Below are 17,484 nucleotides of genomic sequence, written 5' to 3'. Positions count from 1 at the left end.
CCTTTTAGCGCCGCATTTGTGTCATTTTTTTATGCAAAAGCGGCGATAACGTTCAAAATACAATTGTATTTTGTAAGTTTGCGCCGCTTTTGCGTAAAAAAATGATGCAAATGCGGTGCTAAAAAGTATAAATATGGGCCTCTGTCTTTAAGCTAATTTGTGTTTTAACAAAACCAACCAAAACTTCTTGACTAAGACTGACAGATTTCGTGATCTTATAACTCCTAAGCGATTTATATATGCTACTGCAGAAACTTTGTCCATTTTCAGTAGTGCAGTACTTTCTTGTAAACAATTTCCGAAACTCATGAGAGCATAAAGCCCAACCATCAACTCCAAACAAATTATGTGTAGTCTCTCTGTGTTTGACCACAATCCACCAGTTTCTTGTACACCCAAACGTGCACCACAACCAGTTAGACTCACATCCGACTCCAAAATGAAGTCCGGAGAACATCAAAAGATTGTCAGTCTATTCCAAGCTTCTAAATTCTCTGACCACTTCCACACCACTTCTGTTTTCGCATCCTAATCTAGTTTTATCTTGTCTCCATACCATAAACCTGCCCAAAGGGCCCTTGCTTTTATTCTCTGCAAAGCACGATAGTATAAAGAAATGGAAAAGGTTGTCTGAATTGAAGAAGATAGAAGCCCAAGTAGTCCCACTAATTCTCTTAGCGTCAAAATTTCTTTTTTGAGGACGTAACATATTTGTTTCCTTATTTTGTTTATCTTCTTTAAGAGAAGAAGCAGAACCACATTGATAGTGTCTATTATGAAACCTAAAAACTCTAGAGATTGAGAGGGAGTCACAACTGAGTTTTCCATGTTCACAATAAAACCCAAGCTTTCCAGTAGGGTTTTGACCATATTTAAATCTTTTAATATTTGAATTTGACATTGGGACATAATCAAGATGTTGTCATATGAATACCTCTTGCTCTCAGATGTGATGCAGCCACTCTCATCACCCTGATGAAGCACTGAGGTGCTAAAGACAGACCAAATGGTAGGGGTGCAAAATTGGTAAAGTCAATTCTGCCAGATGAATTGAAAGTAGGGTTGCCATTCTTCTGCCAAAGGAATTGTAACATAAGAATCTTTTAGATCCAACTTTACCAGCCAATTGTCTTTCAGTAGCATATCTCTTAAAAGATGGATCCCTTCCACCATGAAGTGTCTGCACACCAGGAATTTGTTTAAATCCCTTAAGTTTATAACAGGTCTCCATCCTTTACCTTCTCTACTGGGAAGAGAGTGCTTACAAAAACTTGTTTTTCTTTTCTCACATCTATAATAGCTCCTTTGACAACATAGATTTTACCTCTTCGTCTACTACAGGGAGTGCAGAATTATTAGGCAAATGAGTATTTTGACCTCATCATCCTCTTTATGCATGTTGTCTTACTCCAAGCTGTATAGGCTCGAAAGCCTACTACCAATTAAGCATATTAGGTGATGTGCATCTCTGTAATGAGAAGGGGTGTGGTCTAATGACATCAACACCCTATATCAGGTGTGCATAATTATTAGGCAACTTCCTTTCCTTTGGCAAAATGGGTCAAAAGAAGGACTTGACAGGCTCAGAAAAGTAAAAAGTAGTGAGATATCTTGCAGAGGGATGCAGTACTCTTAAAATTGCAAAGCTTCTGAAGCGTGATCATCGAACAATCAAGCGTTTCATTCAAAATAGTCAACAGGGTCGCAAGAAGCGTGTGGAAAAACCAAGGCGCAAAATAACTGCCCATGAACTGAGAAAAGTCAAGCGTGCAGCTGCCACGATGCCACTTGCCACCAGTTTGGCCATATTTCAGAGCTGCAACATCACTGGAGTGCCCAAAAGCACAAGGTGTGCAATACTCAGAGACATGGCCAAGGTAAGAAAGGCTGAAAGACGACCACCACTGAACAAGACACACAAACAGAAACGTCAAGACTGGGCCAAGAAATATCTCAAGACTGATTTTTCTAAGGTTTTATGGACTGATGAAATGAGAGTGAGTCTTGATGGGCCAGATGGATGGGCCCGTGGCTGGATTGGTAAAGGGCAGAGAGCTCCAGTCTGACTCAGACGCCAGCAAGGTGGAGGTGGAGTACTGGTTTGGGCTGGTATCATCAAAGATGAGCTTGTGGGGCCTTTTCGGGTTGAGGATGGAGTCAAGCTCAACTCCCAGTCCTACTGCCAGTTCCTGGAAGACACCTTCTTCAAGCAGTGGTACAGGAAGAAGTCTGCATCCTTCAAGAAAAACATGATTTTCATGCAGGACAATGCTCCATCACACGCGTCCAAGTACTCCACAGCGTGGCTGGCAAGAAAGGGTATAAAAGAAGGAAATTTAATGACATGGCCTCCTTGTTCACCTGATCTGAACCCCATTGAGAACCTGTGGTCCATCATCAAATGTGAGATTTACAAGGAGGGAAAACAGTACACCTCTCTGAACAGTGTCTGGGAGGCTGTGGTTGCTGCTGCACGCAATGTTGATGGTGAACAGATCAAAACACTGACAGAATCCATGGATGGCAGGCTTTTGAGTGTCCTTGCAAAGAAAGGTGGCTATATTGGTCACTGATTTGTTTTTGTTTTGTTTTTGAATGTCAGAAATGTATATTTGTGAATGTTGAGATGTTATATTGGTTTCACTGGTAATAATAAATAATTGAAATGGGTATATATTTTTTTTTGTTAAGTTGCCTAATAATTATGCACAGTAATAGTCACCTGCACACACAGATATCCCCCTAACATAGCTAAAACTAAAAACAAACTAAAAACTACTTCCAAAAATATTCAGCTTTGATATTGATGAGTTTTTTGGGTTCATTGAGAACATGGTTGTTGTTCAATAATAAAATTAATCCTCAAAAATACAACTTGCCTAATAATTCTGCACTCCCTGTATTTTTTTCTGAATTACATTCAAAACTAAGGCCCTCATTATGAACACAGCGGGAATCCCCGCCGTGTTCATGCTGGCGGTCTGAACACAGACGGCCAGCCTGTTGAGGCCCCTGCCGGCCGTATAAGCAACATTCCGCTGGGCCAGTGGGTGGAAACAGTGTATCCGCCAGCCGGCCCAGCAAAATGCTGGGCCTGGACAGTGCCGTCATCAATGCCGCAGTGCGGCGGGTGCAGTAGCACCCGTCGTGCAGATCATTGCCCGTAAATCGGGCAGTGACCTGCGCGATGGGGCTGTGCCCCAGACCACCCCTTCTGCCAGCCTTTTACTGGCAGGGTAAACCGCCATTGGAGGTTGGAGGAACAAGGGTTCTCTATCTGCTTGCAGCGCTGCCCTGTCGGATAGAGAAATCCGCCATCGTTAGAATCACAGCACTCACCTGGAATCCAGAGGCTCCTTGACCTCAGGCTCTACTTCCTCTTGTCCGTTGAAAACGGCCTCGCTGTAGATAGATGGAAGGTGTTGCACCGGTGTGACAGCCTCTGCCATAATACCTTCATCTGAAATGGGACCTTGAGAAGCTGCGGCCTGTAGAAAATCCCCTTCTACCAGCCTGTCCAAAAACACTTCCGCTGCAGAACCTGCACATATTGCACTGCACTGCACTTTGTTGAGGGTTGCAAAGGTTGCCGCATATTTCCCCAGTGATTTTACCTTGTCTTCTCCGAACAAAAGACCTTAGGTTTCTCAGAGATTGGCCTGTCTGCCAAATCTTTTAATTTGGTGTTACTTTTTTTGAGGACTGCTTTGCATCTCTTGTCGTTTAGCCCAGCATTAGTATTACCTAGAAGGACCGTAGCACGTTTATCCTCTTAGGAAATCAAGGTCCAAAGGAAGGCCTTTTAAGTATGCCTCTTCGAGCATATACATAATCCTTGCTAGAGGACTAACAACATCAAGGAGATGGGCTTGACATTGTTGAAGAGATCTCTCGATTTCCTTCCTGGGGTCCCTGCCCATTTTGAAAAGAAATGTCATTAATTCAGGGTCTAAGTTAGGCTTGAGACAGACTTTTTAATGGATGTCTGGCCTGGAACATTCTGCCTTGCGGACATTCCTCATCTCTTTCTGTAGAGGATTTCTGATCCATCTTTTGATAAAATTGCCCACATACTCAAGGGGCTACTATTCTGCACTTCTTGGGTGTTTGATATTGTGAGATGAAAAAATGTCTTCACCCAATGAGTTTCTAATCAAGTCTTTGGAGGTAGAAGGTATTATATCCTCACATAAGAGATCATTCATGCCATAATCTATCTGTTAGCGATCTAATACATACTCAGGCTAAAGTCCCTTGTCATCTCTTTGGAATTCATCATCCTCAGACTCAATTTCTTGAGATCCCATTTCGTGTGTACTGCTTGGAGCACCCATTTCCAGTCTGCTGCATCGGACATCTCTCTTAAATGTGCCACATAGGACACCATTCTCTTTTGAGGTGCCTTGACCTCCCACTTTCTTTGAGTAACATGCCCTTTCTCTATATGCTTTGTTTTCCATTTTTTTTCACCTCCTTTATCACCATTATCCAATGCTTCCTGTGAAATTGAACAATATTCATTTTCTGAACATCTCTTTTTTTCTTTTGCATGTCTTTGTCAATAGTTTTGTGAAGACAGCTCCGCATTTCATGCTGAATCAATTTTCTGATAATTTCTTCATTGATCTTTCCTTCTGGGCGATCAGGGGACTGTCTTTCTCAGACATATTTTTTTTTAATGAATTACCTTTAGATATTTCTGAATTAAACTAAAAGTATTGCTAGGAGTGTCAATAATAGATAGATGTGAAGAAAAATAGATTTTCGATTTTAACTATAAAGGCATGAATGTGAGGAGAAATAGGTTAAAATGATCTCCTTTCAATTTAAACTGACCCCGAATGTAGGCTTTTAGAAATGTTAAAAATCAGGTCTCCAGTTGGCATAGGCTTGCACTCTGTCCAAGTAAGAACCACAATCCTACCCGGGGCAAGTAAGATACACATTAAAAGTTTACCTGTGCACACCCTCTGGTAGCTTGGCACAGAGCAGTTAGGCTAAACTAAAGAGCAAATGTGTAAAGTATGTGTGCACACACACACACACACACACACACACAATAACACCACAAAACCAGAAACCAGAAAACACCACAAAATGCCTCCACACCAGTTTAGCAAAATAGCCAATATTTATCTGAGTCAAACAAGACCAAAACTTCTAACAAAAATCTAACATACGCAAGTCAAGTTATGAATTTTCAAAGATTAAATCACAATGCAGTGCTTAGATGACAATAACTCCAACTGGACCTATCTGGCCGTGCTGCACCGGGGCCAATCCAAAAGTACAGTCTGATGGAGGGCGGGCTGGATACAGGAGTCACGCAATCCCACTGACAGTACCTTTGTTGCGTTGATGCTTGGTGACGATGCATTGATCCTGAGGAGGGGAGGCGTCACGCTTGCAGGCGATGCGTTGTTACCTGATCAGGCAACATTGTTGATGCGTCAATGTCCAGGAGCGATGAGCACTGATTCCGATGCGTTGGAGCTGCATCGGCCAAGCAAGGGCTGCGTCATAAGCTGGGGTTGTTACGTTGCACAGTCGGCAAGTGGTGTCCGTGGCTTCAGTGCAGGTAGCGGCAAAACTGCGTTTCTGAAGCAGGATGCGTTGGTTCCAAGTGACACACTGGTGTCGTTGTGTCAGCTCTCACCTCCAAGTGCCTAGGACTGGATTTGGTACCACTTGGCAGAGCAGGACTCACAGCCCAGCTGCTGGTAGCAAGATGCAGATGAAGTCTTTGATATCCATGAATCAGGTCCTTGGCAAAACTTTAGATTGCAGGATGTAGCAAGTTAGATCCAGTCCTCCCACTCCCAAGCAAGGAGTAGCAGGCAGCATGCCAACACAGCAGAGCAAACAGCAAAGCACAGCTATCCTTCTTCCTGGTAGAATGTTCTCAGTCCAGGAGTGTTGCTACTGTATAGCGTTAGAGTCCCAGTACTTATACCCAAATGTGCCTTTGAAGTGGGCAAAATTTCAAGTAGTGGTTTTGAAGTGTCCCAGTTCCCTTTCAGCCCAGTCCTGTCTGATAGGAGGTCTGTGGGGAGTTATTAGTCCTTTGTGCAGGGTCAGGTCACCACCCTTTGAAGTGTAAGTGATAGACCCTCCACCCTTCCTGCCGAGGAAGACCCACTGGTATGCAGATTGAATACAGGGGCAGTGGAGTGTCCTGTGTTTTATGATTGTCTGGATGGAATACACAGATGTAGCTGTCGCCTAAACCTTGCACAGACCACATCTGGATTGGAGACAGGCTAAGGCACAGAATGGCTAAAGTAAGAAAATGGCAACTTTCTAAAAGTCGCATTGTCAGACCGGCAATTTCAAAACTACATTTACCAAAAGATGTGTTTTCAAATTGTGAGTCCAGAGACACCAAACTCAATTTTTCTATTTTTTCCCAACTGGAAATTACACTTCAAAGATATTCTAAAGCAATCCCCATACTATCCTGTGGGAAAGATAGTCCTTGCAATAGTGAAAAACGAATTTAAAAGTTTTTCACTACCTGGGCATGTTAAGCTTAAAAGTATGTGTCCAACATTTTAAATACACTGTACCTGCCCTTGGGGTTAACCAGGGCCTACCTTAGTGGTGTCTAATAAAAAGGAAGGATTGGACCTGCCAAAGGGGTACACCTGCCAAGTCGAAATGGCAGTTGAAACTGCACATACAGGCTTTGCAATGGCAGGCCTAAGGCATGTTTGAAAGGCTGCCATAGTGGATGGCACAACCAGTGCTGCAGGCCCACTAGTAACATCTACCTTACAGGCCCTGGGCACACACAGTGCACTTTACTAGGGACTTACTAGTAAATCAAATATGCCGAACATGGAGAAGCTAATGTTACCATGTTTTAGACACAGAGCAGAAGCACTTTAGCAATGGCCAGCCTTGAAAAATGACACAGAGTTCCTAAAGTCAACAAAAAAGGGGTCAGAAAACGAGGAGGAGGAAGACAAAAAGCTTGGGGATGACCCTGCAGAAAGGGCCATTTCCACACAAGAAGGAAAAAACACTGGTAGTACAGCTTTGATCGTCGAGAAACTAACTGTCAACTGTGAGTGTGACGCATTACAGTATCTTGACGCAAGTGCACCCATTCTTTCAGTATAATTTGATTGAACCTAATCTAAAAGGTAAGTATTGTAAAACTCACATTGGGGCAGGCAGAAAGCTGTTTTCCAACGCTTTTATCTAATATTAGGCCAAACGTGTCAAGCCCAACATCGTAAGGCAGGTCCAGTAGATTTTGGGACTTGTTTCTGTTGCGCGGCACAACTGTGAAGCACGAAGATCGGATGAAGACCCTGAGAGGCTGTCCTTTTCTTTAAAGGGTGCCTCGCTTCCATCAAGCGGCCCGACTTGTGTAGCAAACTCACCTGACCGAAGCGGGCATGAATATTGTGATGACCGTGAGCGGTATATGCGTGTTTTTCCTGAGATAGGCGTGTGAGCTGGCTCACAACTAATTGAGCCTCTGAACCAAGTAAGACATTTTAATAAATACAAAAACAGTGAAAATGATACAGAAAAAGGTTTCTGTTAATTGGAAACCATCTAAAAACAAAACATTAAACGGTTAAGTCATAAAAATAATCACAGTTAATAACAATTAAAGTAATAAATGAACAATCACAGTTATAAAGTATGTTAAGAACAAGGCACTACTTATCTGAGTGAAGAGCAGCATTTAAAAGAGGAAGATCATTCTGAGCATGGACTACTTATATGTTTTTAGGTTGAGCGTAAGCGTTCACCCTCTTGTATACTTTTAAGTATACTTATTTAGGTCAAGCATAAGCGTTCGACCTCTTGTATACTTTTAAGTATACCTATGCTATGGGTTCAAAGCAATTTTATGTGTTGGTTGCAGTGTCCTTTAAAAATCCTTGCTTGCTTGTGATCAGTTCTGCCTCTTTTTCCTGCCTTTTTCTCTTTGGGAGCAGGGAACAACTACTGTACAATTACGCTATGTTATGTTTATCTCTTCTGTAGGGGACTTTTATTTTAGTTTTTGCCTGTTCATCTTACACTGTGGGTGTCTGTCCCAGAGCAGCCATGCTTCCTCGGGCAAGACTCTCCTCTCCCTCAGCTCCCTCCACAAACATAAAACCAACAGCAGAAGGGGGCTTTTCCAGGGCCAGCTTGCCCTCACTCTCTTTTTCTTGTTTAAGGCTTCCACAGGAAATGGCTTGCCCCAGGAGTGTGTGGTGAGTAAAGATAGTGTTGCATTTTGTTTATTTAAAATGGTTATTTTCTATTGCTGTGCTATATCTTTACAAAAACACTGCTTCGTTGTGTTTTATTATTGAAAATGTCCAGGGTCTCCTACCCCAGCTCTCTCGGTCTGCCCTGGTAGTTCCACTTGTACCTCTCCTCAGGCTGGGGGGCCTCCTCCTCCCCCCTGCTTGTCGGTCTCTTTCATCCCCTACAGAATGCATGGCACTACATCGCTTTTCTAACACATAGCATTTGCGCTCCCACACCTACCCCTAAACCCGCCCTCTCTCACCACCAGCACTCAATCAGTAAAGAATGGGCTCCCAACAACTGGCAAACAAAAAGCTTGTTGTCAAAACCATTCATGTAAATACAGAGGCCAGGCTTCTTCGGGCAAGTCCGCCAGCAGGTCTCCCTCCACCACCCTCTGAAAACATAAAAGAAATAGCAGAGGGGGCATTTCCAGAGCCAGCTCACTCTACCTTTCTTTTGTTTTGACTCTGCTTTAAGTAACCTCCAGCCCCCAGGTCCTTTGTGTCTCTCCTTCGCATTCACGTTCATGGGGCCGTGGCACTTTGAATCCTAATGTTCTATTTTATGTTTACTTTCTGTCATGCACTCTGCGTTCTCTTACCCCCACCCCTCTCTCTCCTTTGGATCACCACCTCCCCGCTCTCCATGGTGAGAATTCCCCCAATCCTCCAATCTTTTTAACCCGGACTCAGTCTGCTGTCCATTCTTGTTTTCTTTGTTTCCTGCTCGTGTTCAGGGAAGCTTCCTTTTTCATGTGTAGAGCATTCTTGCTCTCAGCTTAGCCTCGCCAACACTGTTTCAGGAAACAGGTCTGTAAATCAGCCTGTGATCTTGGTCACATTTGCTTGGCCATCTCTGGCCATATGTTGCCTCCTCGCTCACACTCCCTCCCTGCCGTCATTGCCGCCGTCCTTCTTGCGCAGCTGCTTGTTTTCTTCTGAGCCCAAGAATTTGAGTTGCCCATATGCTGCGAGGAGGAGAAGGGAGAACTGCAGAGTCTAGCGGGGACTGGTGTGTGCATGATGCTCAAGTACAAAGCGGAGGCACTGCAGCTCCAGACCTCTATGGAAGCAGTTGGGAGACCACAGAGATCAATGCTGTCCTTTATGTGACATGACTGTACCTAGAGGCAGCGTATGGAGCATGAAGTACCATTTCTGTGGGAATAAACCAAATGGTATTTTTTAAATTTGTAAAATATTTTAACCTTATGGTCCTATCCATTCCCTGTTCCTTAACCGTGGGGCTTTGGCACCCATTGCTTTGTTTGTCCGCTAGCCACTCCATTCCATATGAGGCTGTTTGATTGTTTCAGACTCTCTGCAACTCTCAACCTCAGCACAAACTCTTTAATGTTCCATGCCATAACCCAGGCACTCATTTCCCATGTCGCTGCAACGCATTGGCTCTCCTTTTATAAAAGCGCTTCATTAGGCCACCTTGTGGCTGCAAAGTGCCTACATCCTGAAGCTATTACCTTCCCTATGTGTCCCACTGAGTTCCAAATTATCTTTCTGAGTTCATTGCTGTAAAGCCAGTTAGACATTTAGCTTATTATACTTTGCATTCTGCCTTTCCAATGTTAGTATATTAGTTATCTGTAATGGTGGGCATCCTAACTTGAGGTTTCACACACAACCTTAAACTGTCCTATTGAGATGAGTTCAACAAGGCTACAGAACACAGACTGCTGCTGGGAGAGGCAGGACGTTTTGTGTTACACTGATAATTTGGTGTGCTTTTTTGTGTTTGCTTGATTCACCTAACACACAGTTAATGCACTTAAAGAGTTCCTACAAGGATTATTATCACAGATTGGGGCCGCCCGTAGCTTTTGAAACAATATGATTTCGACAAAGCTACCTTATGCTCACAGAGCATTAAAAGGGTTTTTAGAGCAATCAATTTGAAACGGATCGCCTACAGTTCAAGATGTTGGTGGCCTTTTAGCCAAAACGTTTAAAATTATATCCCAAATGCATTGCCAGAAAAGAAAGAGCTGCATCGATTATCTGCACTTTTGATTGAATGTGCTCACGTTTTTTTCGTGGTTTAAAGTGAGCATTATTTTGAGTGGTTGTGGCCAAGGTCTTGTAACATTAGTTTCTGTGTGAGCTAGTTTGAACTTTAGTCGTAGCTTCAAACTGAAAGGGCTCCATGCATGTGTAAACTGTTAATGATTGCTGTGATGTATGTGGTCCTGGGAGGCTGGGCTCGTACACCAGAGCTTTCGTTTTAACACTTTCAGCCACCTCTTTTCATGAACACATCCCTTTTGTTTTTCGGATATCGGGGCGGGATGGTCGGCCTCCTCTGGTTTGACAGATGATTTTCTCCTGCACACACACACATTTAGCCCATCTCCCTTGTCACTGCTCCGGCAATGCATTTATAATAGCCTAGCAAACTGAACTTGGTTTTGTCTATTTTAGCGTACCTTGCACTGCCCCGCTTCCCTGCCTTCGAAAATGCTGGATCGCCTAGTCCATTGGTACTACTGCAATGCCGTTTAAAATCTTTTGTAACGAGTTCTCTGTTGTAAAAATAGATTCTGGAGGGCAGCAGTGTACTTCAGTCGCACTTGCTAAACATTCTCATAGTTCTTGAGTTTATAGGAGTAACTCATTAAGTCCACTGTTTTGGGTTGTATTCTGGGACTTGCTGTCCTGTTTGTCATTGTAACATCAGGACTACAAGTGCCTGAATGCAAAAAAGAAGCAAAACCCTGGTCTGGATGAGCTATTTACATGTGGATCTAGCAAACGTATGAGCTCATGTCAAAAGTGTGAATGAGTGTATAATGTTGTTGGCTCATGTTCTACCCAGGAAAACCAGATTAATACTCCATTGAGCACAAACCTATAAAGGGCTATGTGGATTTTTTAAAATTGTGGATGGAACCATGAAGTGTTTTTTTAATCAGCTTAGTTATTGGTTTAGTGTCCTTGGTTCCCTCTCCTTACATTGGCGAATGCATTGTAACTTTTATAGCCTGTCTGTTCATTGAACATTTCCAAGATACCTTTATATTGTTTGCTATGTAAAAGTCCCAGTGAAACCTCCTCCAAAGTTGTGACGATGCAGAAACATAGGCTGCAGGGTTACCCAATCATCTGAAGGATGGTTGGTGATATTCACTTCGAACATGTGGACTCCATCAGACCTGGGAGTTTACTTTTTCTAGTGCTGCATATCTAGATTTTTCGGGGTGTGCAATTTTTTTTAATCTGTGAAAAGTAGTCTTCCAAAATGTAAATTTTGTCTAAGACTTAAGCTAGAATGATTAAAACATACGAATTAGCCCTAAATTAATAGGCGACACAATAGGGGTCAGCCACAGCCTGTCCTTTAGGGCAGAGGGGCCATGCCCCCCCACCTTTTGCCTCTCATGAAGAGTGTCCATCAGGCTGAGCAAAGGTCAGCCTGACAGACACTCTTCATGTTCAGCTCAGGCAGCCAGGAGCAAGACATGCGCGATTTGCGCAGACTCCTGGCTGCCTGAGCTGAACTTTGCTGGGCTAAAGAGGTCACAGCTCCTATAGGCGTGACCCCCTTGGCTCAGCAGAAGTGCCTCGAGGCCCTCCCCCTCAGTGACTAGGGGAAGCGTCACCCATTGACTCCAACCTGGGCACTTCAGGTTTAAGCTCTGAAGCGCCCAGGGCGAGTGTCAGTCAGTGACACCTCGTCACAGAGAGGGGTGGGGTCAGAAGTCTCACTCACCCCATCCCACTCTGTGACAAAGTTGGTACTGCTGCCTTCCCTCATTGGCTGACCAAAGGTCAGCCAGAGAGGGAAGGCAGCAGTCCCAACCCTCCTGGGACCTCCGAGCTGAAGGTAAGTGTGTGTGTTTTTTAAATGAATGTTTGGTGCATGCGTGTATGCTTGAATGTTGATGAGTGTTGTAAATGGATGTGCAAGCGTGCGTGAGTGCGTGCATGTGTGTGTGAATGAATAAGTGTGAGTGTGATTCCCTCCCGCCCCCTCCCTCCTAAAATTACCGGCCGCCACTGGTAGGGGTACAATAGGATCTTTTTTCTGACCTTTCTTTGCAGCCCTTTTCCTTCGGTTTTGGGCAGTTCAATCCGCTAAACACTTGTTACAACAGATTCCCTTTGAGACTGCTAGTTTGCTCTGCAGCAGGAAAAGAAGGTATTTGATGAGAGGAATATAGCTTTTGCAGTACAGATCTTCATGTGGAACGAAGGATGACATTAAGGATGTTTTAATTTTATTGCACTTAATTGTGTTTAGAATGCATTAACCTTTAGTCCTTAAATTGTAAAAGAATGGAATGTCTGGCAAGCAACACTTATTTAGTTACATCCAGTATCTTTTATTTCCTCTGTAGTCTCTCTCTCTCCAGGGGCCCTCCTTGCCAGCCCTCACAACATCCAAACACCTGGCATAGCTTATCTCCTTCACTAGGGCCATAAATCTTCTCAGGCTCCTCTGCTATTGGAGACAAGAAAGCTTGAAAAACTTTTCATTCTGTTGGCCTTATCTTTCAGCATTAGGTTTTGTATGCCTGACAACCTTGCAAGCAGAGCTTGCAAATTTGAACAGTATTGAAAATCGAACACAAAGAAATCTGTTTTTCACATGTCTCTCATCATCAAAGGCATGTTTTCGGTCTGAAATCGACTCTTCTGCTTTTATGTCAACCTCACGCTTTTGCACTTTTTGCAGTATGTATATACTGCTGCTGCCTTTGCTGTATCTGCTCTGTGTGTGAGGGAAGCTTGCATTGCTGTCTATGCTGTATCTGCTGTGTGTGAGTAAATCCTGCACTGCTGCCTGTGCTGTATCTGCTGTGGGAGAGTGAAGCTTGCACTGCTTTCTGTACTGTATCTGCTGTGTGCGAGGGAAGATTACATTATACCTCCTCTGTGAGGGAGCATGCACAGCTGCCTGTGCTGTATCTGCAGGAAGCATGCACTGCTGGTGCCTGTACTATATCTGCTGTGTGTGAGGGAAGCTTGCATTGTACCTTCTCTGTGAGAGAAGCTTGCATTGTGTCTTCTCTGGGAGGGAAGCTTGCATTGTGTCTTCTGTGTGAGGGAAGATCACATGGCACCATCTGTGTGAGGAGTGCTTGCATTGTACCGTCTGTGTGAGGGACGCTTGCATTGTACCTTCTGTGTGAGAGAAGCTAACACTGTACATTCTATGTGAGGGAAGTTTGCACTGCTGCTGTGCTGTATCTGGTGTGTGAGGGAAGCTTGCATTGTACCTTCTGTGTGAGTGAAGCTTACACTGCTGCTGTGCTTTATCCAGTGTGTGAGGGAAGCTTGCACTGCTGCCTGCGCTGTATCTGTTCCTTGTGTAAGGGAAGCTTGCATTGTACATTCTCTGAGAGGGAATCTTGCACTGCTGCTGTGCTGTATCTGCTGTGTGTGAGGGAAGCTAGCATTGTACCGTCTGTCTGAAGGAAGCTTGCACTGTTGCTTTGTTGTATTTGGTGTGTGAGGGAAGCTTGCACTGCTGCTTGCGCTGTATCTGTTCCTTGGGTAAGGGAAACTTGCATTGTACATTCTCTGCGAGGGAAGCTTGCACTGCTGCTGGGCTGTATCTGCTATGTGTGAGGGACGCCTGCACTGTACCTTCTGTGTGACGGAGGCTTTCAACAGTTCCTAAATAAACTACCTATCCCTCTCTATGTTCCTTTTTATCTATTCTATGCAGCTCTCACCCATATATATTCACCATGTCTCATAATTCCACTACACAAATACACTCAGTACCACACAATTCCACATTGCACAATTCCAAAAGTAACACAAAGTACAAACCATAAATTTCCACCCACACCACATACATTCACTACACTCCAAGCCAAAACACAAACAAAAGACATTGTCATATACAACGAAAATAGCTCTAACTCTCACAAATCCGAGACCTATTGTATTGCAAATGCTTGTTTATTGTTCTATTCTGAATTGTTTTGGTTTGTTTTGTAATGTTCTTTAAAGTGCTGCGGGGAGTGACATTAAAGAATAATGCAGTATGGTAGCCTCCGGTCTTGTAATGAAATGGCAATTTTCCCTTAAGGGATCTTGGTGCTTGCTGGCTATATTTGCACTAGACAGGTTTAAGACTTTAATGAGCTTTGCGAAGTGTCTATTTTCTTTCATTTTTGTGTTCCTGCTTGCTAGAAATGACTGATTAGGAATTCCCTTTGCTGGACCTACTAACACGCAAACTGGTATTTCCGACCATACCACTGGATTTAGGAAAATACAAGACCTTCAGCCACAGTGAAGGAGGAATGTTGGGCCATAATATATTAAGAATAGCATAGAAGACCCCCATAGAGTGGAAGAGAGTTTGGAATATTTATTTAATATTTTCAACACATCAACGTCACCCCCAAGCCAATTATTGCAAACAAATCTGCCTAGTCTTGCTTGCTGTGCCTTCTAGTTGTTCCCTCCTACAGCTGCGGACAATTTCTCAGTGTAGAGCAGAGAGGGAAACAGACACGCTAAACAATATAATATTCACAATAGCTCTACCTATTTGCTAGGCGTGGGTCTGCCTCCCTGGGCTCACTTTGACTAAGTTACTGCTGTCATCCCAAGGCTGCCGGTGAAACCGGCCATAGGCAAAGCAAACTTCTTCGTCAGTGACATGATGAAGTTTAAAGGATGTATCGTATTTGAGCAGTCACAATACCGTGAGCTCATAATGCATGTCTAACGAATTTTATATTTTTCTAAATGTATCAACTAACACACAGTATGAGCACACACATTCCTAAAAAGGTACCAGTGGGTCCTTGTCATCTTCCCACTCTGCCTAGTACTTTCATAGCAATGGTATTGACCCATATTCCCAAATAAACAATCTTCTTATTAAGAAACAACGTCAGCTATTTCTCTGTTCCAATGCAGGTTTGATTATAGGGGATGCGGACAATCAGAAGGAAACTTTGAGGATTCCCTACTAGGGGAGTGGAAAGAGGACGTCTTAGCAGTGTTGGATGGACTCACTAATGGCCCACAGGTATGGAATAGGGCTCTTGCAGTATGTGTAACTCAATCACTAACAAACACTAGCATTGATATGAGAATGGAACATTTTCTAGCTAATGCAATGGAAAGGTACAATTCTTGTAAGGACACAGAGGCAAGAATTATCCGTCTTTCCTGCTTAGCGATACCAAAGTAACAACAAAACCACAAGATCCGTAAAATAGTGGGCTGGAAACTATAGAACACTCGGTTGCTAGTAGACAAATCAACACAATATCTATCTACAAAATGGCTCCAGATCCTGTGATTGTCATTACATTTGACTTGAGGTTCATATGGCACTACTTGTCAACACTGAGCCTTCTGACTTCTTATGTCTGCTTCTTCTCTAAGTCTGCAAATTAAATTAACATCATTTAGGTCTTTCAATTTCCTATCAGGAGTTTTTACAACAATGGGTCATAACAGCTAAACCATTGTGAACAATCAGAAAACAACTTTTATATTGTTCTGAAATTCAAGAGCAGGGAGTGAAAATATGTTATGCCAATAAGAATGCAGCGGTATAATCTGAAAACCTGTTTGCTTAAGAGAATTTTAACTGTCTTTAATGCAAGTTAGAAAATGTTACATTCTGCCACAGGACTGGAGGCAAAGATTATGCATGCTCAAAGCTTACTTCCACCAATGCTATGAAATCCCAGTCTGTTTAAAAATAAAACTTTTTAAAGTTGAGCCTAAAGAACTGTTGTCAGCTTTCAAAATGTCTTCCACGTTTGCTCCCCCAGCAAACACCCTTAAAGCCTTAGCACACCTCGCCAATTGAGCTCTGAAACTAAAGAGGTAAATGCCGGCCTTCTGCATGACCATCATGGCCCATCTAGATAAAGTGGGGGAGAACATGACCGCAAAACGCTTTCTAAAAGAAGTAAAGAGCTATTTTGCACCTTGGGCCTTAATGTAGTGGAGAACCTCTTGAAAAAAACTAAACAACATATAACTTGGAGGTATCGGGAAAGGCTGGACAGGAGACGACCCAATTGTTAGGTTGGGTCCATCTGGCAACTGGGGGCATTGTTGTGTCCAGAGCAAATAAAAGTTCAATCAGATTCAGTTCATGGCATCAGAAACCTTTCTGCAAGAAGTAAAGCATGGTAGCATAGTTAAGTCACTATTTTCCATTCAACTACAAAAAATATTCAATACTGTTTTCATGTCCCAAAGATGAGTGTATCAGGGTTCCAGATGATTAGAAAGTCTATTACCCTTTGACAGTTTGCTAGCCAAGAGGTGATCCCCTTTTGGATTATCTGCCACCATGACAGGCCTGACTGAACTCACAGATTGGAAGGAATTAACCAATGATTCGCTTTCCCTTACTCTGCCTGGTTCAAGAAGAATGCCAAAATAAAAAAAAGGTCAGCCCCATGGGATGAACGTCTCTTTCAACATCCAACTGCTCCAGCACCTCCAGATTGAATGATATGTTGTGTAGCAGCCTGCCGACCAGGATACTCAATGAAAAAATAGCCTTCTGCGAAATTCCTGGTACTTTTCATTGATCCACAAAACTTGCCATGCGTGACAGAAGAATGGTATGGATGTCACCTTGGCCTAGCAGGAGATACCGAAAAAGAGGTAACGGGTCTCAGCAACCGCATAAGAACTGCAGAAGCTCCTGGAACCATGCTTTCATTCTTCAAACTGAAGTTGCCAGAATCAACTTCACTTAATGCCGCCTGATTCAAGCTGCAACTTAAGAAGACATCAAAATGGGTGAAACACTTTGTTTAACCCTCAAGTCATCCCTGTTGCAACATATCCACTTGTACTGCCTCCTGGTCTAGTCTCCAATTTAAGAAGAGTGGGACCTCAGCATTTAGTCTGGGGTCAAACAGGTCTCTCTGAGAAAGTTCCCACCTGGAATACAGACTCTCAAAAACCTGCGAGTATAACCTCCAGCTGCTGGTGTTCCTCAAAAAAACAGGCGTTTCAGTCTGCTACTGCATTGAACCAGCCTTGGAGATGTTCTGCTGTGACTGAAATTCCTTCTCCAGGCAGAAGTGGCAAGTATTATTTGGCAGTTCCCTCAATGGTCTGATTTTAGGTCTAGATGTACAAAGCCTTTTTACGTTCACAAACAGCCCAATTCGAAGAATCAGGCTGTTTGCAAACACAAAAAGCCATTTTTGTATGTACCATGGCCAAAGTGCAAATCGGTAATCAAGTGGAATGCATACAAATGTTA

At 43.3% G+C, this 17,484-nt stretch overlaps 1 protein-coding gene across 1 annotated transcript in view; it reads left to right on the top strand.

Moving 5' to 3' along the window:
* The window catches only part of LOC138285132 (palmitoyl-protein thioesterase ABHD10, mitochondrial-like), a 148,405-nt gene that overhangs the window by 110,634 nt on the left and 20,287 nt on the right, over positions 1-17,484 (top strand). The window contains exon 3 of the mRNA XM_069224704.1: positions 15,156-15,267. Coding sequence (XP_069080805.1) covers positions 15,156-15,267 — 112 coding nt within the window. The remainder of the gene's footprint in view (positions 1-15,155; positions 15,268-17,484) is intronic.

The sequence above is a fragment of the Pleurodeles waltl genome, chromosome 3_1 (assembly GCF_031143425.1).
Source record: "Pleurodeles waltl isolate 20211129_DDA chromosome 3_1, aPleWal1.hap1.20221129, whole genome shotgun sequence".
Lineage (NCBI taxonomy): Eukaryota > Metazoa > Chordata > Amphibia > Caudata > Salamandridae > Pleurodeles > Pleurodeles waltl.
The sequence above is the reverse complement of the archived record's forward strand: the minus strand, read 5'-3'. Positions and strand labels throughout refer to the sequence as shown.